The following is a 25,834-nucleotide window of genomic DNA, read 5'->3' on the forward strand; positions in this document are numbered from 1 at the left end:
CGATTTAAAAAAAAGAAAAACTCTTAACGCTTGCATAATGTTTACAAAGTTGCATCGAAGCCATATGCCTAGGATATGGACAGGTTCTGATTTTATTTAGATTTATATTTTTTTCTGCTTTCCCCCGGTTCAGTAGCTTCTGTTGCTACAGTTTCCGACATAGTTTCTTTTGACTTCTTCAGATGTTGTTGAATATCTCCAAAATTTTTCGTTCGTAGTTGAACCTCTTCAGGTTGTCTTTAACAACGAATTCCATTAAAAGTCACCTTGAGTATCATTTTCGTAACGCGACCAATATCTAGGTTCTGAAGTACTTCGTTAAAAGTTAATTTGTACTCGCTATATGTCCCCGAAAACGTAATTCTACGTCAAAACGTATCGATGGTTATTTTAGATATTTTCAAACGCGAACTATCGAATATTCGACGAAAGAAATTCCGAAAATCTTATCCAATCTATCTCCAAATCTATCTCTTTAAAATCTTATCCAATCTATCTCCAATCACGACGGCGGCAGGACTTCAAAAACAGCACGGTCGTCCCGATCCGCACTCTTATTATTATCATTTTTTTTCTACGGTCGTCCTGAGGGGTTCTTCGCGGTCGTCCCGATCCGCAAATATTTTTATTTCCATTTTTACACCACACGGTCGTTCCGATCCGCATTTCTTTCCATTTTTTTTTGTACCCATACGATCGTCCTAAGCCGTTTGTGCGGTCAATTCGAACCGCGCGTATCTTGATCGAACACGCTTTAATATTACTATATCGAGAATATCGATTTGCGGACGTCATTGAATGAAATAGATATCCAAGCACAAAATAAACATACGACGGGATAGAATGCGATTCTCGAAATCATTTTTATGTATGTTAATGGGAACGCTCAAATGGAACGATCAAGAGTGCTACATGAGTTGACTGTAGGATTGGGCGATCTCGAATCGATTCTTAGAAGATCGATCTTTTCCATTCCGATTTCCGATTTTTTGGATCGATCTTTCGTACTCGAGAAAATCGAGAAAATCGAATTTTTGTGCTTTCGATCTATTCGATCTTTTTGTAGATTTATTTTTCAGCATACATCGATGTTTTACTCACCAAAGGCCACCTAACATTTGTTTTAAACATAATGTCAACATTTGGATCACTTCTTCTACGATTTACTTCTGTAAAAATGCTGACAGAGAAAGAACTAGCGGCAGCTAATGAGGGGATGAACTGTAACCGGTTGCGGAAAGGATCACTGAACCTGATGTTGACATAAATTACAGGCGAAAGGTTGTTTTCTAGAACTGGCGCTTAAAACAAGAATCGGCTTCGACTAAATGACAGATGTATGGCACGATTGGTTTTTATGGGATCATTGTCAGCTGAGTGCTGGGTGGTTGTTCAATTTCTAAGAATGCTTTTTTAAATTAATTTATTTAATAAAAAGACTACCTGACGGCATAAGGTGAATGCCCTGTGGCTGTGGTCTTCATGCTGAGAAACAAAACAAAATGCATTTGATGTTTGAATAGAAAAATGAATTTTGTATTCCCTGTTTAAAGAAAAGACGACATTCATATAGAATCAACAAATAAACCGAAAAAAAGTTTTTAATTTTTCAAAAATCGATTCGGCAAAGATCGATTTTTTGGTACCGAATAAATCAGTGGATCGATCCCAACGCCGTTTGGAAAGTCGATTCGATAAGATCGATCTTTTAAAAAAAGATCGCCCAATCCTAGTTGACTGACAGGTGAATGGAACATTTCGAAGAGACTCATCCGTAGTTCCACTCTCACGACATGTAGGAATCAGTTTCTCTACATCGACATTGTTACTGGTGATGAGAAGCGAATAAATTTCGAGTATTCGAGGAGCAAGAAATTATGGCTTTCGCCTAACAAATCAACAACACCACCAAATTGCTCATGAATGAAGACAACCAGTGTGACCAGAGAGAAATCTTGTACCATGTTCTACTTAAATGACTTAAATCGAATGAGGAAATTATCAATGAACAACACAACTCAATGGGATACGATACACGAAAGGATGAAGGCACGAAGATCTGATGGAACCTGCTGCTAAAAATCTGGAGGGAATATCACTATCATGTTTTAAGCGAAGGAGTTTGATCTATTCCAAAATTTATTTATTTAAAACATTGTATTTTTTTATTATTACAATTGGAAAGATCATGAGTAATTCAAGAATCATTTTAGTGTTAAGATCTCTTAAATAAATTGTTTGTAAAGCAAAACTACCTTTTATCGAGACTATAACTATGGAAACCATTCAGCAAATTTTCAAATCGATCTCCATATCGAAACCTTGCTTTTCATACTCCAGAACGTGCTTCTTGATCATCTGCTCAACGTTGACGCAGTCCAGTTTTTCCTGAATGCGGGCCTTCAGTGGATTCTCGATCGCATCCATGATCTGATAACGCAGCAGATTCGGCAGGATGTTAACCACCGCTTCGATAACGTAATCCAGTGTCCCAGCACCATCGCAGCGAACCTAAATAAAGATTTTAGAACAGCGATCAGAGTTCATCGAACTGATTGATTATCCATACAAACCTGAATGTTTCCCAACTCGAGCTGCAGATCATATAGCTTTGGTTTCCTGCGAAGATCCAGGGGCTGGTGCACTTCGAACGCAACCTTGATGTGCTCCACGGTAAACTGAGCCTGCCCAGCACGACTAATCATGCCCCGACCGACAGAAACCTCCCATTGCGTTGAGCCCATGATCCTCTGGGTGCCAACCTGCATCCTCAGTGCCACCGTGTTGTTTTGCATTGTAATCCCGATATCCCCGTAGCGATAAAAGCTGGAAACACCCCGGATCCATGTGTGTGCCGTGTGCATTCCGAAAATACCGGCAGTTGTGTTGTAATCGGGAATCAAATACGGATCGAATTTTTTGTTGCGCACAAGTGCGCGAGCCTCCCCGATAGCCATGTCCAGGGGGGAAATCGAGTTCGGGAAAACTATACTGTGTTCGGTTGTTAGGTTCTCAACCCGCGTGTCGATTTCCGCACGAATTTTAGTGTATGCTTCGTTCAACATGAACGGTTTAATGGTATCAAACACAAGATTGGAGGCGGAGTTCACCACACTCTGGAAAATGCTCCCCATGAAGCCTAGGTTTTGGAAATCCATTGACATATCGTCGAAGGTAATGTCCAGGCTGATGTCCTGCGTTCGGACCTTACCGTCTCGCTCGACTCCAAGGGAAACGTTTCCTACAGGTGAGTTACATTATATGAATGTTGAAGTTCAAATGATGCCAGACTATAGAGCAAACCTTTGGTTAGTACATTCTTCAGTACCACAGTGAACGGACCCTCGGCGCGGTTGAAAAATGTGCTCATGGTGTAGTTACCCTTGACTTGCATCTCATCGATCTGCACTGCAGTTTGAACCTTCATCGTGTTCAGTTCCGTCGTGAAGAACTTTATCCTAAATTTGGACAAACCGTACGCCAGCACATTTTTCATGTGCATTTTCGCGATCGAGAAGGATTGCTGAATCTCCGGAATTGGCATCGGATCGGGAACGGTAGCTCCAGGTAAACCGACGGGATCCTCCTGTTTGTACAAATCGATGATGGCAAACAGCTGGGCCGAAATGAGCGTCTCCCCGGTGTGCGCTTTGTGACCATCCACATCATCTGGAATCGAATCTTCCGCGGAGGCAGACGAGAACTTATCTGCGAACCAAAATGTTGAACAATCAGTGGATTGCGTTTACAGACGCCATATCGTGGAAAACGCGACATGCCTTCTGTACTGATAAGAGCGCAATTGACCGACAATAGAACGATTAGCGGCAGCTTCCAACGTGACTTGATCATTGTGCACACAGTTCACTACCATTCGATGCGCGAGAGTGTTACTCCTCGGAGATGATCACTTAGACTGAGGAATTGATGCTGGCAGTTGGCAGTTGACTGCTGACCTATCTCTTGAACGAGACGAAGAAAGAATGACTGAGAAACGAACAGAATTATGTATGATTCTATGACGTTCGTCATTCCCACTGTCGTTATCAGTTGGAAAGCAGTGCTCGATTTGTTTACTCGCTGCATTGCTCTGCTGATAATCCGAAGACTTAAATTGCAAAAGGTCTGCAATAGTTTGAGCATCTCCTATCAGTTTTATTTCTAAAAATCTTTTATTGGGTAATATTTGGGAGAGGATGCAATGGAAGTCTGCTTTTCGAAGAGATTCGACCACGTCTTCGTATTTGAGATGAAGTCACGTTTTCTCATCACCAGTAACCTTTCTTTTCATTTTATAATATTCTGGAAATTATTCTTTGATTTTGCATCTGCCTTGCAATCGGCTCAAGCGGCACTTTTTTTTGCGTCTATTCAATCGTCTGTAAACGTTTGGAAATGCCTTAGTGAATCATGTTTTATTCATCCGCAAGTTGATCGTGCGTTTGCGTATTATTCCCATTCAATAGCATTCGAAGATCGTTGTCCTCTGTTGTTTTTAGGTTTTCCGAGTGCTTCTTGTCCTCAGTGCGGAATTTCGATTCATATAATCAAAACCTAGAGGAAATTATGGTTCGCCAATTCGGATTTTAGCTTCCTGAAGCTTTCTGTAGCTCTCCCATACCTCTGGCTGCAGTGCTTGAATTAAGCTATCAGAACCTGTCGAATCGCTAGGTTTCTCATTGGAGATGTTGATGGTGGTGCTCCCGATTTCCGTTGACGGATTATCCCTCTCGGGATAGTCATGTTTCCTCCCATTAGAAAACTGAACCGGTTCTGCGAATGTTACGGATGTTTTTAATGGATTCAAGTCTTGCTTTATGTCAACAAGACATTTCGGCGAGCCTTTCGGTTTTGATTTCCCGAGGCATGAGAATCGTTGACCTTCGTATAAGTTTTCGACGATATTGTACATCCAAGCCATCGATATGCATGAAACAATCCGGACTGACGTGAAGCGAGCAAATTCTTCTTCTTCTTCAATGGCACTAACGTTCCTAAAGGAACTTCGCCGTCTCAACGTGGTATTACTTGCGTCATTTTTATTAGTACTTAGTTGAGAATTCTATGGCAAATAACACGCCTTGAATGCATTCTGAGTGACAAGCTCTAGAATACGCGTGATCACAGTGCAAGTCGGGGGAAATTTCTTTGACGAAAAATTCCCCCGACCAGAACGGGAATCGAACCCGAACACCCGGCATGTTAGTTATGACACTAACCACTCGGCCAAGGGAGCACCAGCGAGCAAATGTACATGTTTTTAGTATTGCTGTTTAGGTCCTGTTCGAAGAATCGAAGCCATTTCTTCCGAATGGCCACATCGCTCGGGAATCAATGAAATGATTATTTGTGGGATATGTTTTCATAATTCTAGTTGAACTCGAGTCCGGACTTCAATGAACGAACGCTCACGCATCCGGGTGCCACACATCGAGCCATAGAGTTGTCTGAAAATGGAAATATCTATATATGGATTTCTGGCTATCTGTCTGTCTGATTCTTATGGACTCGGAAACTACTGAACCGATCAACATGAAAATTGGTATGTAGGGATTTTTGGGGCCGGGGAAGGTTTTCGTGATAGTTTGAGACCCCTCCCCCCTCTCTAAGGGAGGGCTGCTATACAAATTAAACACAAATTTCTACATTATTCGGAAATTAATCAAGCGAATGAAACGAAATTTGGTTTATGGAGGTTTTAGGGTACAATAAATGATTCTATGGTGGTTAGACTCTCCACCCCCCTCTCAAAGGGGGAGTTAGCATACAAATGAAACACGAATTTCTGCATTACTCGAGAATTACTCAAACAAATGAAACCAAATTAGGCATATTGAGGTCATATATATTGAGAGTCCAGTTTACCTTGTCATAAACGTACCCTGGGAAAATCCTGAAAAATCGACAAAGTTGACATCTCTGATTCTGAGCATTCTGCTTATGGTACGACCCAGGGTACGTTTATGACAAGGTAACCTGGACTCGAAGTGTATAACGACACGATTCACTAGTGCATAAGTGCGCAACTATGACATTTTAGCTTCCGCGGAAAGCAGCGATCGCAAAGCAATTCATAACAAGTGTTTTTTGTTGCGAAAAGTACGTGTTTTGCTACTTTTTTTGAAAATACGTTAATAATACGTGAGATAGAGGAGTTAGTGAACAATTAAAGTTAAAACAACGGAACTAGTACTCAGGATGTGTTGTTTATGTGCTGCTTTTTGAAACCAACATTTCTATTTTCAGACACCTCTATGGCTCGATATGTGGCACCCGGATGCGTGAGCGTTCGGCCCGAGTCCAACAGAATTCTGAAAAGATATCCCACAAATTATAATTTCATCGATTCCCGATGGATGTGATCATTCGGAAGAAATGGCTTCGATTCTTCGAACAGGACCTAAACAGCAATACTAAGAACATGTATAGTCTATCGCAAAATTAAACATACATCTCATGCGGCTTTGTTATTTTTGAGTTTTTGGGGGTTAAAAACTAAATAAATGCGACTCATATTCATCGTAAAATTTATCCATTTTGCTAGCATGTAGTGATTAGAAAAAAATTTAAATTGTCATAGTTCTACTTCATATTTCATATACAAACAAAAAATCTCCATCTAAGACGAGACAAAATTGAGTGTACAGTTTAAGTTTTTCTTAAAAAGAAAACCAATATCAGTTCAGAAATGTTAACGGATAACAAAAATCAATGCCCTAGTATCTGGTATGGTTCCCCTCTGGCGTCCAGCACTTTCTGCAAGCGTCGTATCGAGATTTCTGAACACTGTAGACTAAACCGACCAGACGTCCCGCATTTCAACGAAATGTCCCGCGTAAGATTCCGTCCCGCGAAACGTCCCGCATTTGGCAAAAGGAACGAAAATGTCCCGCGATAGCAATACATTTCAATATCACAATTTCACCATGTTGATTTTCTTAAATGGATGAATCTCAAAAAAACTTTTATTTGACAGACTTCGCTTCTAATGCATCCAAAAACCAATACTTAGAGCTGGTTTCATCGCACCGACATTGGGCTTTTTGTTTAGAGAGTGTCAACTGGAAGCGGCAGCAACAGAATTGAAAAATGATTTTTATAAAAGTCCCCTATTGATCCACAGGGACCAACGTGAGTCAGACGAAAAGTTCATCTTTGGTCCCCTAACTCGGTCAGGGCTTAACGTTTTAAATAAGCCGGAAAAACTAGTGTATACTCGACAAAAAGAGGCAAAGTTGTTTGATGAAGTATCGTAAATGAAGCGCTGGGCGGTCTTACAGAAGTTGGCCGGAACCTGAAGCATGGCCGATGGAAAGATGTATATCAGCGTGTTATTTTACCTTTTCATGGCTTCATGGCTTTCATGGCTTTCATGGCATGGCTCGTCTGTCTCTCTATTTTGGCCATTCGCCCGAAAGTTTTCTATCGGGCGCAGCTGGGGAAGGTTGGTGGTCTTCGCGACAATATTTATCTCCACCCGATCCATCCTCCAGTGATCTTTTGGCATAATGGGTTTATCCCAGGTTCGACATAAAGACCACGTCACCCTCCCAACTCCGGCAGCACTTCGTACTATATATCTCCCCGTTCATCATATGACTCGAAAGAAGAGCGGCTTGGACATTCCATTCACGTCTGTCAGAGAAGGCCTTCTTCGAGAACTTGATGTGAATGATATATTTGACGTCATCGCATCTAGTACGTCTCGTCTTTCATTATGAGTACGAAAAGAAGTTTTTCACTTCTTTCGCCGGAAAGAAGTTTTTCACCAGCACCTCAAGCTACTCCTTCTGGGTGATTGTCTGCTGCTCAGATACGGCCGGTCTCGTCTGACGCTTCCGCATAAAAAGATTCCGCTTGCTTCGATCTCCCGGCTTAAGGAGCGGCAAAGAGATGATATTGTAAATACCAGATCGGCTATATCTGACGGACACAAAGTGCCTCAGGATGCCCAACTCCTTCGCTGTGGGGTGGAGCTTACAGTGTGGAAGTTCATCATCAAGTTGCTTGACAGTGCTGCTGCTGCGAATCAACATCCTTGAATCATTTTTGTTGTAGACTTAATAAACTTAATAAAAATATCTTCCATCGCCATCCGAAATTAGTCCATTTTTTTGAATGCATACGTTAGCATTAAAATCGATGAAAAATGAACCGAAATTTTCGAGCATTCCATTCGGTAATTTGAAGAAAATTGTAGAATTTGAATCGTGCTTGTCAGGCTCTGATTGAACGAGGGATTTTCGGGCGTAAACAAAATCTAAACCACCGAAAAATCACAACTGAGTGCCGATACTCAGAAAGAAATAATACTGATCAGTTTAGACTCGCTAAACTATGGTTTATGTTCACATAACGTTTTGTTTTTTGTGTCCCGCGTTAGACCTCTGACCATTTGGTCACTTTACTGTAGACGGAAGTTCTTTATTTCCCACCATAGATACTCAATAGTGTTGAAGTCCGGTGATTGCGGAAGTGTTTTGAGTTGATTAGGACATTATAGAGCAGGTATTCCCGCACGATGAGGTCAGTTTGCTTCGGGTCATTATTCTGTTGAAAGTAGTAATCACGAGGGAGACCCGATTTCAGAACGGGAGACTGCAGGTTACGTTTCGGGAAGATCAGTTAGGCCGTTTTGTCCATCGCAGAATCGATAAACTCCATGGTTCCAGATCCAGAAGCTTCCAATGTACCATACATCATCTGAGTACCGCAGCCGTGTTTTACTGTGGGAACCAAATGCTGAACCTGGAGCACCGATACTGGTTTTCCCCACACCATCTGTCTCCCATCCTATTCAAAGAGATTGGTTTTCGGCTTATCCGTATAAAACACCTTGTTCCAGAACTCCTTAGGTCTGTTCACACTTGTATTAGCAAACTATAGTCGTTTTTTTCATATTCACCATTGAGATGAAATAATTTGCACGACCAATACGATCTCTTATATTGTTCCTGTATGCTGCTCTCCGGACAGTATCTGCGCTGACAGGTCTTCCAATGATGTCGGCCGCTTCGGTAGTCAATTTAGGAATGTTTGTTATAGGGTTCATTTGCAATGTTCGCGTAATTACTCGTTCATCATCAGAAGACAGGATACGTTTGTGTCTTCTACTCGGGAGATTTTCCATGGTTCCTTCGTATTTCCACTTGTTTGTGATTTTATTTGCTGTAAAGTGAGTTCTTTCGACTATATCTGGTATTTCCTGCAATGTATTTCCACGACAGTTCATATTTATTATCATTGTACGTGTAACAATATTTATTTATTTCCTCTAACTTGCCATTTTGATAAAAAAAAATGCAAACATCAATGAAAAAGAAAAACCAATATTGCCCAAGCAATAGTTAAGTGTTGGCACCAATCACTGATGAAAAAAGTACGCTAATTCGCAACGAAACTTACTTACAAGACTAAATTGTTCAGAGAAATTTAAGGTGTATACTCAATTTTGCGATGCCTAGAATAGAGATTGTTTTCAATTTTTAGGAATAAACAATTAGCAGAAAACTTTTCTCGGAATTTTATTGCACGTACAGCTAGGTCAATGTGTGAGTAATATATATGCATCAAAATAATTTATGTATTCAAAATATTTCATACCAAATAAATGGAAAGTATCGTCAAGTGTACAAATACTTAATTTTGCGATAGACTGTACATTTGCTCGCTTCACTTCAGTCCAGATTGTTTCATGCATATCGATGGTTTGGATGTACAATGTCGTCGAAAACTGATACGAACAGGTAAATTTAAACAAATCCAGATTATAGAATTAGTGCACAAAATGGTTTATTTTTAGCTGTTCCTACTGTCAGAAAGGTCAACGATTCTCATGCCTCGGGAAATCAAAGCCGGAAGGCTCGCTGAAATGTCTCAATTGACATAAAGCAAGAGTTGAATCCATTAAAAACATCCGTACATCCGCAAAATCGGTCCAGTTTTCTAATGGGAGGAAACATGACTATCCCGAGAGGTATATTCCGTCAAAGGAAATCGTGAGCAGCACCACCAACATCTCTGATAGCTTAATTCAAGCAGTGTGGCAAGAGATATCGGAGAGCTACAGAAAGCTTCAGAAAGCTAAAATCCGTATTGCCGAACCACAATTTCTCCTAGGTTTTGATTAAAAAGAAGACCTAATTGGATTATCTTTACGCTGCAATGAATACATATACACTGGGATGCCAATGAAAATGTTACCTCATAAAAAATGTTCACCACCTCGAAAAAACACCCTATGCCAAATATCTGCTCAATCGGACTTAAGGGAGAATGGCGCAAAGCGGTCAAAGTTTAAGTTTTTTGAAAATCGAAAAATCACCCAAGGAGGAAGTAAAGGAAATCGGGGTTTTCGATTTTTTTTTTGATGCCAAATGTCTTACCATTGCACGAAACGTCGAGATCTAGTGTCATCTCGAAAAAAAATTTCTGTCAAAAATCGCCATTGAACTACGTTTTACGAGTTAGTGAAGTGTCGAAGATAATGATGAGTTTTCAGGCAGAATGAGCACTTTTCAAATAAAAAATCTTTAATGAAAATTAACCTTTTCGTATCAAACTGGTATTCAATGTGAGTGGAAAACTTTGTTTTCTTCGTGTGATATAATAATCTTATACAAAAATTTAATCTGAAGATAATTTGATTCTATAATGATAAATTTAGTGGGAAACTAACCTCGCATCCAGATGTCGACACTGTACCGTTGTCATCGCGAATGCGTTTCATACCGTTTCCACCGTGAAGTATATTCGTAGTGTATTCGAGAATCAGGGCCAAAGGGCCTTGTTCCCGTATCCACGTACACTTAGGCTAAGGTTACTTTGGATAGGAGTACGCACGAAAATTTGATTGTACGAATAGAAACAAACAATTTTGTTCGATAGAAGCTGACGAATACGAACGAAGCAAGGAAGAAGCAATGTAACCACACCAATACAACTCAATGTGGTTGTTTAGCTTCACTATTGCATACAATTCGTACGACCACTTTTCTGCATCCAGTGTCACCGCCGCCTTACGTTCCCACGACGCTTACATCTCACTTCACTTTGTTGTACTCATTCCCGTTTCGTGAAGTGTAAAAATGAACTTCGTGTAGAAAATGGAGTGGATACCAAAATGACCCTGCGTTCATTTCCAATGGCGCGTTTACATTAGGGAGATCTATAGCTATAGATGGATTGATTCACACGAAAATAAATATAAACAGGTGAGAACATATATGATACACTTGCTCAAGGTATATATAATCAATATGAATAGAATAAATTCAGGCATATGTAACCGCTGGTCAATTTCTCACTGGTGAGAAATCACTAAAGTTGAATGCAGTTCTACTTCAGGTGAATACATTCACCGAAAATATGAATATATTCAGTATATAAGTTCGCGCTAGTGTAAACGGTTGATGCTATTTCATCATATTTCACATGAATATATCACTAGTCTATACCCACCGTAAGAGAAACGTCAGTTGTATTTTGTTTTGTTTATCCTCGAGTTGTGTTGATACACCCAGAAAATGGATTACTAAAAAAAGCTTCCAAATCCTTTGTAATGCAAACAGTAGAATGTACATATCTCGCGTAACTTTTGAAAAGGTTCAATGTAACATTTTCGCCAACTCGAGAAAAACGTAGTTGAAGACCCGAACATTATTTCGCGAATTGTCTTAAAAGCTATCAATCTTTATCACTGTTTTCACCACTAGCTGTCAAGAATAACTTCGTAAAACCAATCGTAACTATTGTTCCGTGATTTGAGATTAAGGTTGAAGCCTCGGAGCGAAAAATGTTACATTGGACGTTTTGACTGCCCGCGTTTGCACATTGGACATATTACGTTGCACTATAAAAATTTGAAACTAACTAATAAACAACAATCCAAATATCAGCATTTCGTTCTAAAGACTGATTATTATTGTTATCACTCGTTGAATTGCACTGAAATCGATAATAACACCTGTAAGAAACAAATTCCAAAACGACCGAAGTACGACTGCGAGTTGTTTTGACTGCTTTGTTACTTCGGACGTTTCGGCCGTCGGAGGAAAGTGGCGTCCGAAGTAACAGCCGGGTGCTTAAAATTCGAATCTGTACATTGGATATTTTTTGTATCGGCGACAAAAAGATGAAGATGATAGATACGTGAACGATTGTTTTTGTAATACATTCAATGATTGAAAACTAATAGCGTGCATCCATTAACTCGATTTGTTTACATTTGTTACATAGGACCTTTTCAAAAGTTACGCGAGATATTTTCTGTAAATATTACCAATCGTTTGTAAAATGAATGTCAGATGCAATACACATCCCTACCAACGATTGATTCATTTTACTTCGCGGTATTAGTAACTTTTACGATTGTCATTACAGGCAACCGCGACGAAAATGAAAATATAACTTTATTAGCCTAACTACCGAGTTGTTAATTGAGTTGCACGGCACTACTTTCCGATATTGATTTCTTCACAAAAGAAGGTCGAATTAACTCAGATTCGAGACAGGTAAGTAATGTTCGTGAAAATCAATTCAATTTATGTTCTTTAATTAATATTGATACATATTGGATAGTAATTATTTGTGTTCGTCTGCTGCGGGAGAATGCAAGGACATTACGTCGATAATAAGGAATCTGGGTACTTCGATACACAAAACGAGCCCTGTCGAGTCCTAGTTCTACCTTTATCCTGTTGGATTTGGTCAAGGACAACTTCATAAACGTTTTGCAGACGATTGTGATCGGTGGTTCAATCAATTGGATGTTTTCCGGATTCGTCACGACGCAGGATCCGTATCCACTGGCTCTGCGCGTTAAGTCAATGTTGCAACGGGGCGTTGAGCCAGCCTCACTTAATGCCGCCTGGGTGTCGTCAGCTTCGTGATATCTCCAGAATGTGTTTGGCTGAGAACTAATTACACGCTGGTCCTTGGAGAATTGAGTAGTCTGTCGTAGCTATTTGTAGTAATAATTGTGTATTTTTTCCTAATTTGTAGCCATGGATCAGACCCAATCGATGCAGGATCAGCTGTCGATAGTTCAGATAGTTCAATAAATAATTTAAATAGTTTAGATAGTTCAATAAATGAATAAAGATGCATACAAAAGCTCAATTAATTCATAACAATATATGCATAAAGGTTTAGTTAACATAACGGGCCTGATTCTCGAATACACTTCACGGTGGAAACGGAATGAAATATATCCGCGATGACAACGGTACGGTGTCGACATCAGGATACGAAATTAGTTTCCCACTAAAACTCATCATTATAATATCAAATTATCTTCAGATGAAGTTTTTGTATGAGGTTATTATATCACATGAAGAAAACAAAGTTTTTCACTCACATTGAATACCAGTTTGATACGAAGAAGTTGATTTTCATTAATGATTTTTTTATTTGAAAAGTGCTCATTCTGCCTGAAAACTCATTATTATCTTCGACACCTCACTAACTCGTGAAACGTAGTTCAATGGCGTACCGTTTATTTCGTTTCGAATCAGGCCCAACATGTTTTGGGTATATGTTAAACCAATGTTGAATCGACTGCTTATACTGGGTTATATTAGCCGATTTAACATTTGTTTACCATTGTTATCGCGTAATATGTACGAAGAATTCGTATTGCAAAAAATTACTAAATATTGATAATATTTACCAAAAAGCTCGATATATATACCAACTTTTCGGGAGAGTGTATGATCGGCGATTATGACGAGCACGAGGAATCGCTGTTTACACAAAAGAGAGCGTGAAGTGTAAACCAGAATAACATCGGTGGATGAACTCGGTGTATTGATAATGAATTCAACCAAATGTTTACAGTGGCGTGTAATCCGGAATAAGGCGGCGGTGACACTGGATGCAGAAAATTGGTCGTACGAATTGTATGCAATAGTGAAAGTAAACAACCACATTGAGTTGTATAGGTGTGGTTACATTGCTTCTCCCTTGCTTCGTTCGAATTCGTCAGCTTCTATCGAACAAAATTGTTTGTTTCTATTCGTACGATCAAATTTTCGTGCGTACTCCTATCCATAGTAACCTTAGCCTAAGGTTGTACTCACTACACATTGTTTTCACGTGTAGTGTATTCGGGAATAAGGCCTAAAATAAAGTGTATCCGCGATGACAACGGCACGGTGTCGACATCTGGATACGAATCTGGATATCAAATTATCTACTTCAAATTTTGGTATGAGATTATTTTACCACATGAAGAAAACAAAGTTTTCCAGTCATATTGAACACTAATTTGAAACGAAGAAGTACATTTTCATTGACAATTTTTATTTGAAAAGTGCTCATTCTGCATTCTGGTGTCGACATCTGGATACGACATTAGTTTGTATGAGGCCAACTCTCCTCTATCAGATTAGTCGGCCCTAACGCAGTTTTAAATTGCTAAAATTTGTATGAAATTTTTTCCTTGGTGTTATTTACCTACTAGAAGTACGTTGTTCTGACCCTAATTTGAAATATTTTCTATGAATTTTCAGATATCCTCATAAAAATTTACCATTATAATATAAAACTCTTTAGACCTTTAGACACAATTTTTGTATGATATTTTTTCACTACGTGCAAGCAAAAGTAATTTTCATTTACATGGAGTACTAATTTAATTTGGGAAAAAAACAGGAAGTGGGTTATATCTATGGTATAACCGCAAGGGTGACGTAGAACTATCGTTGATTTAGAGATCATTTGTTTGAAGTTGAATCTAAATCCATTCTGAATGAATGAATAAATGAATATTTGGGGGACTTCGAAAACGAGAGCGTTACGTTGGAGGCACAAGGTTTTATGCATCCAATATAGGATACGAAAAACCTTGTTCTGAAGAATAATCTTCAGAAGCTTTCCTGCTAACTGTACTTGATTGACAAATCACAAACCCAAATGTATTATATGGATATTTTATGGATAGAAAACATTAAAATAAACTCTTTCGCTTGAATGTAATTTTCAATTCCAAGGGGAACTGGCAGATTATTTTCCAGCAACGATTAGATATTTCCACATTTTCCTCGATACTGGAAGCCCACCAGTAGTTAATACTAACTCGATAACCACCTGTTAATAGCACTTGATTGAAAAATATTTGGTCACAGTGTTACATGGTGCTCCCGTGGCCGAGTGGTTAGCGTCATAACTAACATGCCGGGTGTTCGGGTTCGATTCCCGTTCTGGTCGGGGGAATTTTTCGTCAAAGAAATTTCCTCCGACTTGCACTGTGATCACGCGTATTCTAGAGCTTGCCACTCAGAATGCATTGCAAGGCGTGTCATTTGGCATAGAAATCTCAACTACGTACTAATAAAAATGACGCAAGTAATACTACGTTGAGACGGCGAAGTTCCTCTAGGAACGTTAGTGCCATTGAAGAAGAAGAAGAAGTTACATGGATAGAAAACATTAAAATAAACTCTTTCACATGAATGTATTTTTAAATTCCCAGAGGAACTGGCAGATTATTTTCCAGCAATGATTAAATCTTTCCGGAACTTTCTCGATGCTGAATGGCATCCAAACGGAAAGAATTCCGCGCGTGTATGTGTCGATGCTTCGCCGTCCACCTCGTCCAGCACGTTAGGCAACGATGTTGTCTTGTCGATGTCCTCACGAAAAATGAATGCGTCTCACCACCAGAATATCGCTTAAGTATGTTTTGTGTGTGTGATTGAATCGAGAGAAGGTGTGGTTTACGATGGCAATTTGGAAGGCAAACTAGAGGGAAATGAACTCTCTGAGCTCGAAACTTTCGGCGACTGAGCAGTAATCGATTGCGTGCGCATACAATATTGGATACGAAACAATCCTACTGATGGGGAAGAATAATCTTCAGAAGCTTTCCTGCTAATTACACTTGGTTGAAAAATTACAAAATCAAATGTATTTGGTCGCTGTGTTATATGGTTAGAAAACATTAAAATAAACTCTTTCACATGAATGTATTTTTAAATTCCCAGAGGAACTGGCAGATTATTTTCCAGAAATGATTAAATCTTTCCGGAACTTTCTCGATGCTGAATGGCATCCAAACGGAAAGAATTCCGCGCGTGTATGTGTGTGTGTGTGTGTGTAGCGATGTCTTCCCGGGGAACCGTTTGTGGCATCACTCTCCTCCTGATGGATTCCCTTCTGGCCTAGGGTGCACAAACAGGCTCTTGGTGACACCGTTCATCCGCGCTTTCATGATAAATGAAGAGCTTCACCACAACAGCGACAACATGCTCCAATCGCTGTTCAATTAGAACTGAGTGGATTTCCGAGCGGCGCTCGCTTATATACCGATTGGTGATTTCAATAGCCTGTTTTGAGAACAATTTTAAGACTATTGAAACAAGTTTTTGGATCAAAAAGTAACAAGTATATAACGCGTAGACATTTTATCTTTCGAATGAAGTGTTTATCATACCATTTCGTTCAGTTGTTTAGGAGCTATTAACGCTCAAAATCTCGGTCTACGGCGTAACGCTTTCGGTTTCGAAACTTTGATTTTACACCCCGGTATAGAAATGAAAGACGTAGTCCTACGTCAAAAAAAATCATTCATAATTTTTATTTTAAAAGTTCGTTCATTTCTTCTGCAAACCATATTGCCATACCTACTCCCGTATTTTGTAATGCGAAGCTCATTGCCGTCAACGCGGATAACGTCCCATGATACTTGCAACTTGCAACTTGTTCTTGGGTACGACCGTTTTCCTTCTGGCTTCGAACCAACTTCACGAACCTTTATCGCCATTTGTTCCATTAAAAAAAAAACAGCGGCACCTAGCGGAGGGTATCGGAATTTTTGGTAAAGGCATGGGAGGTGTGATTTGTCTCACCGGTATGAGTGAAGGCGTGACAATACACGGCGCAGGGCATGCTCATGTTGGGGCCTCATTCCCGTATGCATTTCACGGTACGGTGTCGACATCTGGATACGAAAGTAATTTTCCACTAACACTTATAATATAAAATTATGTTCATGTACAATTTTTGTAAGAGATTATTTTACCACATAAAAAACAAAATTTTCCATTCGTATTGAACACCAATTTGATACGTAGAAGTTAATTTTCAGTCATAATTGCTATTTGAAAAGTGTTTATTTCTGCCTGAAAACTCATTATTATCTTTGACGCTTTAATAACTTGTAAAACGAAGGTCAATGTAGTTCCTTTCATTCCATTTTCGTCGTGAAGTGTATACAGGAAGAAGGCCCTTTGTGTATCCCTTCCATGCGTGTACCATGAATAGAAAATTCGCCGGCCGTTCGGATTCAAAAACAAAGCGGCTTCCCCAGTTTTTGGTTACACATGTTGATTTTTTATTGAAGTTCTGGATAGAATATTTATACTTGTTTCAATTTCGGAACTCACCATCAGGGCGGTATAGTTCGATAGTTTGCATGTAAAGAATTTTTGTTTAAACATTGGTAAATTGGATTTCTAATTAATATTCGTCTTATGCTGTAAGTATATGTATATACGAATAATGTTCCGCTCCTCCCAGCAGCATAGGAAATTTTGCTTTTTTATCATCACTTTAGCACGGATATATCAAGTCATCGGAAAACAAAAGAGAAACAAAAAAAATCTTACACATTTATGGTTTGATTTGCGGTAAAAGCGTTCTCAAGAAACCATTTCGCCTATTTTAGTGTTGTGTGCAGTTCATAAAAATGATTTGCATAAACGATATCAAGTATCACTAACGAAAAAAATAGTGTGTTTTAAAAGTAGATGCGTTCCTGTGTGTCAATTAATGGCGCATCATGGCCTAACGATGGTGTTTCACGTCTTGCCAGCCATCCTCGTCCGGACCAGTGTTGCGTGCTGTGAAAAAAAATGCATATGTTTAGAGAATGGACAAATACTCCGAAGAGGATCACTTACATTCTTTCGGTCGCTCATCTCCTGCCCTTCGATCGTCCTTCGGTTTGGCAGCATCTTGACGAGGCCCAGTTCTCCAATTGCCACCCTCTTCGCCACGTCCGCCCCCGCCCCCGCCTCCACGTCGTTCGTCCTGCTGGAGTCCGCCCCGACGCCACATGGAATCACGATCGCCACGGCGGTCACCATCACGGTCACGTTCACCATCGCGGCGTGGTCCAGGTGCAGCACGATCATCGCGACGATCACGTCCAAAGTCCCGACGGTCCCGATCGCGGTCACCATCGCTGAAATCGAAAACATTGTTCGATGAGATTTAATTTCATTGATCCAGATTGCGTCCGCAAACTTACCGCAGCATTGGCTGGCGATCCATTCGACGCATTGGACCACGATCATCACGGTCGTCTCGTTCGCGATCAACACGCCTCATAGGTCCACGATCATCTACTCCACGGCGCATCGGCTGCCGGTCGCCGATGCGGCGAGGACCATCATCCTTCGCATCGTCACCTCCAACACCACCTGCTTGCGGACCACCACGGCGCCACTTATCTTGATCATCTGCACCACGCCGTTCACCGACTGCACCTGATCCTGCACCACGACCATCACGGAAGCGTCCCGAAGGTTGCCAAACACCTTCCTTCTTGGGAGCTTCATCCTTAGGCTCGCCTTTTCCCCCAGAACTCCTCCAGTCGGATTCCTGCTTGGGTTCAGCAGCCGCTAGAGGTGCGTCCGCTGGTGCTCTGGCCGCTGGAGGAGCAGCTTCCGCATCTCTTCTATCTCTCCATGCATCCTTTTCACGACCCATCTTGAGTCGCTCACGTTCCTCGTTCAGTTTCTTCTCGATTTCCTCTTCCTTCGCGCGCTGCTTCTCCATGATCAAGCGGGCCTTCTCGTTTTCTATCCGTCTCTCTTCAGCGCGCTTCTCACGCTCAATTCGGTCCTCCTCCTCCTTCTGTTTGCGTATTTCCTCCTCGATCCGGCGCCTTTCTTCCTCCTTTTCCTTGAGCCATTTTTGACGACGTTCTTCGCGGCGCTGCAGCACACGATCGTACAGACGGCGTTTTCTTTCCTCATCAAGAGCAGCGTTGAATGCCTTCAATTTCTCCGCGAATTGGTTGCTTCGTTCGCCCTTCAACTTCTGCCAGAACACTTCACGATCCGGTTGCATTCTCTTCAAACGTTCCTGCACCGCTTCCGCATTCTTTCGCTCGGCGATAGCTGTCTCGATACGGCTAGCTTCCTGCTTCTCCCAGAACTCCTTGTCCTGAACCAGTTTATCCTATGGAAACAGTAACGCTGTTAAACCGAAAAAAAATCTCGTAACCATCGCAACTTACCTCCAAATATTTCTCGATCAGTGGAATCTCATCCAGTCGCTTGGCTCGTTCGAAGAAGTCAACCTTTTTCTCCTGGGACTTGAGATTGTTATCGTGGGCCTTGCGTTCCTTCACCCTCTCCTCTGCCTCCCTAGCGGCAATTTCTTCAGCATTCATCTTCTTGATGTCCTCCTCGTCGTACTTTTTCAACATCTTCTGTCCGGTGGCCGTTTGCTTGATCTGGTCAATTTTGTCCTTCATATTGCGCTCCTTAATCATCTGGATTTCGTTCTCCTGTCGCTTCTTCTCGCGCTCTTCGTTCTCCTGCTCGAGACGTCTCATCTCGACAAGTTTCTGCTGCCGGGCAGCTTCCTCCTGCAGGCGAAGTTCTTCCTCCTCGCGCTCCAGATTCACCCTCTCGATGTACTCTTTGCGATCTTCAATCTTCTTCTGGCGCTGCAGGATGCGCTGGTGCTCCTTAACCATATTCTCCTCGTAGTTTTTAACCATTTGAGTGCGCAGTCGCTCCCGTTCGGCCTTCTTGCGGTTCGGGTTGATAGCGGCAATGGCACGATGCAAAACCACGGACATGTTGACCAACTGAGAGCGAACCTGTTCCGATGGCATCGACTGCAGCGTCGGACCATCCGGATGGTCTTCACGTTGGCTCTCGCTCAAATCCGTACCGAAGTGGACACACCGGTTACGATGATCGATCGTTATCTGCATGTCATTGTGGCGCACGCAATCGACCAGAATACGCTCCAAGTAGAAACTGTTGGCAAACTTGGCCAGCGAAAGAAAGCGCGAGAATTCAATCGATTGATACACCTGCGATACTTGGCGTACCAGCCGCACCAAAGTAACATCCTGCAGGGCCTGAGTGTATTGCGTGTAGGGACTGTTTTCATCCGCTGTAATCTCGTCGATTACGCTCTGCACCTGGGAGCACAGTTTCAAGGGATCAAACTCAACTTCCAACCACTTGTAGAGGTTCTGGAAATGAGGGGCAGCCAACTGGAGCACATTGAGTCGAAGCAAATCCTTCAACAAGGATGCACGCGATGGCGGCTGCTGAAGACCGAGAAGAACAGCCAATTTTTGGGCCTTCTCCAGTGGACTCTTGTCGGTTTCGATGAAACGATCGAACTCCGGATGGGCGGAAGGAAGTGGAATCGCTAATGTAGCGATCAGTACATGCGAAGTCATTCGCTGAATTTCCTCCTGAGTAACGTTTTTCTTCATGTCTCTCGACAGTTGGAAAAGCTTGAGGAGCGCAGCTGCATGGAACAATTGATTGCCAGCCTTCCAGAAAACCATTGCCAGCTTCTGATAGTACAACGCCATCGTCTTTGGCATTGGCGTTTTCTTCGAGAGCATCATCAGACCGTGGATATCCTCGATAGCCTTGTACGCCTCCAGCCAAAGCTCCATTTGAATGGCACAGTCCAGTTGATGCAGACGCGTATCCAAATTCAGTTGTTGCGTTTCGGGTTTGGAGATGCTAACATTTGCAGTCTGTGAGCTAACTTTGCAAATATCCTCCAGATGCTTCCTTAGCTTCTCGCACAGCTTACGAAACTCCATCTTACGGTTGTATTTCAGACAGAACTGAAAAGCCATCTTCGCGATGTCATGGTACAGGTTTTCACAGTGAGAGTTAACCTTCAGCAACTCCAAACACTGGCAGTAACTTTCCCACAAAAACTTAACCCACGGTAACAGGATGGTACGATCGGAACGATCCTGAGCATCCTCACCGCAAACGGCACTCATCAGGATTGATTCGGGCGTGGCCAAATTATCCAGGTCGTCAATATCCAGAATTGCCTGCGAGGATTGCAGCTGAGCCGCCTCCGTTTTCTCTTCGGCCATTTTCAGATAGCCGCGGATAACATTTTCCAGCGAACCTACGTTCACCAGCTGGAACATATTCCTGTACTGGAACAAACCTTCCTTGGCGATGTGCGACTTTTTCAGTTCCACACAAAGATCCAGATATTTGAACATAATCGGTTCGATCACCGATTCGGACCAAGTGTAGGTCCATTTCTTGATGCGGAACACCTCCTGGAGTGTATCCAAAGCACGGGCAGGTTTACCCACCTCGATGAATTCTGGAATGGGGAAATAGTATTCAGAATGTCAGATTATGCTAAATAAACAACTGTTTTCCAGGTTATGCACAGCCATTTTGATAACAGCTCAAAAAAATATTTCATTTCGAGACAAGGAAATAATGCATACAAATTGAAGCTGTCCAACAATAATTCTGTTGCGAGAGACTCCCAATCGATGCAAATGGTGAGCATTTTCCAAGAAACAAAATTTGCAACGTGGAACATAGGATAACGTAATAAGAGCACAACTGCACCACAGGCATCAGCGGTGAAAGCCACCATATTGGAAAAAGTGATTCGGCAGCTTGTCCGTGAGAAAACATACCATTTGCCCGTTTTAAGGCATTTTCAGGCCGTTGCATGTATCGGGACATGTTGACATTCGCTGTAGCACACACTGGTCACTTGCTTTATGAGAAATTTTCCACCGATTTGCACCGTTTTCGAGCGTTTTGGTCCGTATTCCGGGTGTGGATTTCTCACCACGCAGTTGATCCCGTTTTGACAAATAGCGAAAGGATCTGCTCTGACGTTTGGTCCACTAGTGATGGCCAAGGCGCGTAGAAGTATATCCTAAGGTGGGCCAACTTGCTAAAACCACTCTTCAGCCATCTTGGAAGTCTACTGTGTTTTGTTTGTAAACAAAACACAATACGCTTGTGCCCAAGCTCGCTCGTGATCAGTCTGTCTCTTTCACACTTTAAGGAAAAAATTCTCCTTCTGCTTTCTTCCGTACTGTTTTCATATACCGCTCCCCTAACCAACTTAATGACGAAACGGCCTCACCTAGTACCATAGACCCGTCTTGGTGATGGCGAAATCAAGGCGCGTAGAAGTGTATCCTAAGGTGGGTCAACTTGCTAAAACCAAGGCGCCTAGAAGTATATCCTAAGGTGGGCCAACTTGCTAAAACCACTCTTCAGCCATATTGGAAGTCTACTGTGTTTTGTTTGTAAACAAAACACAATACGCTATTGCCGAAGCTCGCTCGTGAACAGTCTGTCTCTTTCATGCTACAAGCAAATAATTCCCCTTCTGCTTTCTTCCGTACTGTTTTCATATACCGCTCCCCTAACCAACTTAGGGTGCTCATACACTGTTTGACCGAAGCCAAATATTTGACTCTTTTTGACAGATAAAATTTGGTCAACGTGTACTGATCAAATATATTCTACACAAAACACGACAAGCAAATATTCAATTATTGGATGCCTAAAATATTTTTTCAGTCTGTTCTTCGAACCTGTCGGTACATGGTTAGGTTACCTTGAATATTTCAGTTGATATTTTCCATGTTCGGTGTTTGATATTGTTTACTACTGTTGAAAATTGAAGAGTGGCAAACAAAATAGTGTTTGTACAAATATCAAATCAAACCTTATCTGTCAAAAAATAACAAATATTTGACCTCCGGGCAAACAGTGTACGGCCACCTTTAGTGACGAAACGGCCTCACCTAGTACCATAGACCCGTCTTGGCTAAAACCACTCTTCAGCCATCTTGGAAGTCTACTGTGTTTTGTTTGTAAACAAAACACAATACGTATGTGCCCAAGCTCGCTCGTGATTAGTCAGTCTCTTTCACGCTTCAAGGAAATAATTCCCCTTCTGCTTTCTTCCGTACTGTTTTCATATACCGCTCCCCTAACAAACTTAAGGTGGAAACAGAATGCCGCGTTGTGCGTTGCTTCTCATCAGCAGTCATTGCTTGCGTTTTGTACTAAAACCCAAGATGCTAAACTATAGGTGTTTCGTTCTTGACACTTTCATGACAATACGTGAGACGAGTTGCGAGACGTAGCTTTCTGCATTGTTTACTTTTTGTTTGGTTGTGTCGTTATGGTTTCATATCAACTCGCTGAGGAAAACAACTGAAGAAAGAAATAAGCAAATATATATTCGTGAAAAATAGTGTACTAGAGCTGCAATAAGGTATTTATATTACATATTATTCAATAGTTTTGGGGGACAGTGAGGATTTGAAGAGCTTGTGAGTGTGATTAAAGTGCTATAAGTCTAAGAAATCTGTTGTCCAACTCCTCCACAGATAATCGTTCATCTCGCGGTTCTCTATCATGCCAAAATTATATTGTGAATATCTTATTTTCTTCAGATGCCGTATTATTGTGCAGTAAAAGGATGCGGAAACAAGGTCCGCATAACGAAAAACAAAAACAACTCTTTCCGGATCTTCTGGCGTGATCGATAGTCGTGATTCCAACAGTTTATTTCACCTGTAATATATTAGCAACACAAAAGTCCACTAATTTGAAAAATAAACACGAACCTGTTGCAATCATTGTCAACCTCCTTTTGCTCTAGCAAAACCAATTACTTGTAACAGCCCTTCCGGATCTTCTGGATCTGGTAATCTCGCAATCAGCGCTATTTCTTGTCACCGTCGCCGTAAGTACTTTTTTCCCCGCCGATAGGATCCAAACAGAAGTACATCTTGCTTGGAAAAAAAGCATTGATTGGGCGGCTAGAAGCTAAAACATACTCAAAACATCCGTCTGCACTGTTTTTAATTCGACCGCTGATTGTAGATATCTGAAAAAGTAGAAGCAATTATGAGAAATTGTTATACGAAAAAATCCAGAAAATTACCTACCTACAGTAAAGCGCGAGCAGCTATTTTGCCGACGAATGCATTTGTCACCAAAAGATATGATATGTTTTGTAAACAAATTTGTTTTTTCACGAGCAATGGCCGAACAGCAATTTTGACATTACGGTCCACCTATAGTATAGCACCTTGCTAAAACAGACTAAAACATTCGACCGACGCAGTCTGCTGATTTGCAGTCACAATCTAGCATTCGCGTCACCACTTTTCATGTAAACAAAAACAAAATAAAGTTCGTATGAAAATCTTATTCTTGTTGTGTCCAAGGATCAGTTGAATGTTTTTAAAAACAACACATTGACATATCCGCGCTGGCGGCATTGAGCTTCGTTTACTAGTTTAGGCGAGAGTGAAAGAATAGCAGATTTTCATTCGGAATGAACACGTTTTCAAAATTAAAATTATGAATGAAAATTAGCTTTTCTATATCAAACTAGTACTCTATTTGAATGAAAAACATTTTTGTTTGCAGGTGGTGAAAAAGTCTCATACGAAAATTGTTTATGAAGACAACTCTATATTATGATGAAAAAATTCAGCAACAATGTTGGAATTGTTTAGCCATATGGTTGAATGAAAGTCAGAAACACTTGTTTCAAGTAATCAAATATCATGATGTGAAAATTAAAAACCGGCTTCGTGTCTTCTAATCTGATAGAGATTACACTAATGAGTTTGGGACCCAAATTATGGCCCTAATTTGAAATTGTCACCAGACGTCGACACCATGCCACTGTCATCGCGAATTCTGCGCAAGCAGTTTAGAACAAATGTTAGCGTTTAGTACAACGATGCTAATGACGCAACGCATTATTGTGTTCGACTATATGGAAACACACAAGGCGGTATAGTAAGGTGGAACGTTATGTCAGAACTGCTGTTCAGCCATTACTTGAGTTCGAATTGACAGCGACCAAACGAACGGCTAGAGTTTTCCGAGAAAGAGGATAACAAATGGCATGCAATGATGAGTGCATACCGCTATGTGTTTGCTGCGCATAAACGTTGGTTTTGTTTACGCTGTTGGCATCATTGTTGTGTTTCGGTGACTGCTGCAAGTTGTTGTCTGCATTGCTGTTTTACGGAATGTGAGGGTTGTTGCTGTTGCTGCTGGGATTGGAGCAATTGTGGGAGCTTTGCTAGTGGGTATATGAAAGGGTCACTACCGGCGGGCTTGTGCCGTACTGCTCTAAGTTCCATTCGCTTTGGTGGAATTAGTCGTTGGCGACCCATTAGGATTGAGTGATAGCGATACGCTGTGGATATGCATGCATATCGTTTCCCGGCGACAGCTGCTTTAGCTGGAGACTCACCTGATCGTACGGGTTGTGAGACACAACAGCTAGTTCGATTGAAACCGGCCCAGCGTATGTATATGTTGGTGTGGACCGCTATGTAGCATAAAAATTAGACCTGCTTTGTTTATAAACAAAAAAGTCGCTGTAATTTTTTTATCCCCTCTCGCATCTTCCATGCCTTATCATCATACTGTCGAAAACGAACCACCTGTCAATTCCAGCTCCTTGGAAACGCACATATTTAAAATGAAGTGTCAAAGCACAATTGTCGCAACGCGACGCATGGCGCGGCATTCTGGTCCCACCTTTAGTGACGAAACGGTCTCACCTAGTACCATAGACCCGTCTTGGGCGAAATTGCGATTTGTTGGAAATGACAGTTAAACGATATATACCATAATGTACCGCAGCGACCACTCCAAGGTGATCACTTTTTCATTTCTAGAGCATCATATCAATAGGGCCTAACTCAAATGTGGCAGTTTCGAGAAAAATTACTTTGAAATTTTAATTCTCTTTCAAATACTATTTTAAACAGTAACGTAATTATTATCAAAATGACACATCA

At 41.2% G+C, this 25,834-nt stretch overlaps 2 protein-coding genes and 1 long non-coding RNA gene across 3 annotated transcripts; 1 reads left to right on the plus strand and 2 right to left on the minus strand.

The window, feature by feature from the left end:
* Nucleotides 1-2,140: 2,140 nt before the first annotated feature.
* Nucleotides 2,141-3,953, minus strand: LOC129775402 (uncharacterized). Its single transcript, XM_055780124.1, has 4 exons — nucleotides 3,780-3,953; nucleotides 3,304-3,708; nucleotides 2,574-3,241; nucleotides 2,141-2,511 (listed from the first exon to the last, which is right to left on the minus strand). The coding sequence occupies exons 1-4, from the start codon at nucleotides 3,850-3,852 to the stop codon at nucleotides 2,287-2,289; spliced, it is 1,371 nt and encodes a 456-aa protein (XP_055636099.1). The 5' UTR covers nucleotides 3,853-3,953; the 3' UTR covers nucleotides 2,141-2,286.
* Nucleotides 3,954-12,302: 8,349 nt separating this feature from the next.
* LOC129762118 (uncharacterized) lies at nucleotides 12,303-13,121 on the plus strand. The gene is made up of 3 exons (XR_008740544.1): nucleotides 12,303-12,512; nucleotides 12,580-12,947; nucleotides 13,003-13,121. It is a non-coding gene; the product is annotated as an uncharacterized LOC129762118 (long non-coding RNA).
* A 4,187-nt stretch (nucleotides 13,122-17,308) lies between these two features.
* Nucleotides 17,309-21,878, minus strand: LOC129762349 (eukaryotic translation initiation factor 3 subunit A). Its single transcript, XM_055760555.1, has 5 exons — nucleotides 21,668-21,878; nucleotides 19,244-21,339; nucleotides 18,251-19,185; nucleotides 17,901-18,184; nucleotides 17,309-17,840 (listed from the first exon to the last, which is right to left on the minus strand). The coding sequence occupies exons 1-5, from the start codon at nucleotides 21,714-21,716 to the stop codon at nucleotides 17,785-17,787; spliced, it is 3,420 nt and encodes a 1,139-aa protein (XP_055616530.1). The 5' UTR covers nucleotides 21,717-21,878; the 3' UTR covers nucleotides 17,309-17,784.
* Nucleotides 21,879-25,834: the final 3,956 nt, after the last annotated feature.

The sequence above is a fragment of the Toxorhynchites rutilus genome, chromosome 1 (assembly GCF_029784135.1).
Source record: "Toxorhynchites rutilus septentrionalis strain SRP chromosome 1, ASM2978413v1, whole genome shotgun sequence".
NCBI lineage: Eukaryota > Metazoa > Arthropoda > Insecta > Diptera > Culicidae > Toxorhynchites > Toxorhynchites rutilus.

Bases quoted from the DNA above. Each gene is read 5' to 3' on its own strand.
- LOC129762349 (XM_055760555.1), bottom strand. From the start codon at position 21,716: ATGTCCCGATACATGCAACGGCCTGAAAATGCCTTAAAACGGGCAAAT. The intron at 18,185-18,250 runs GTAAGTTTGCGG...TTTCGATTTCAG, and splicing joins GATCGCCAGCCAATGCTGCG to CGATGGTGACCGCGATCGGG. The intron at 17,841-17,900 runs GTAAGTGATCCT...TTTTTTTCACAG, and splicing joins AGATGAGCGACCGAAAGAAT to CACGCAACACTGGTCCGGAC.
- LOC129775402 (XM_055780124.1), bottom strand. From the start codon at position 3,852: ATGATCAAGTCACGTTGGAAGCTGCCGCTAATCGTTCTATTGTCGGTC. The intron at 3,242-3,303 runs GTTTGCTCTATA...ACTCACCTGTAG, and splicing joins GAAGAATGTACTAACCAAAG to GAAACGTTTCCCTTGGAGTC. The intron at 2,512-2,573 runs GTTTGTATGGAT...ATCTTTATTTAG, and splicing joins TCGAGTTGGGAAACATTCAG to GTTCGCTGCGATGGTGCTGG.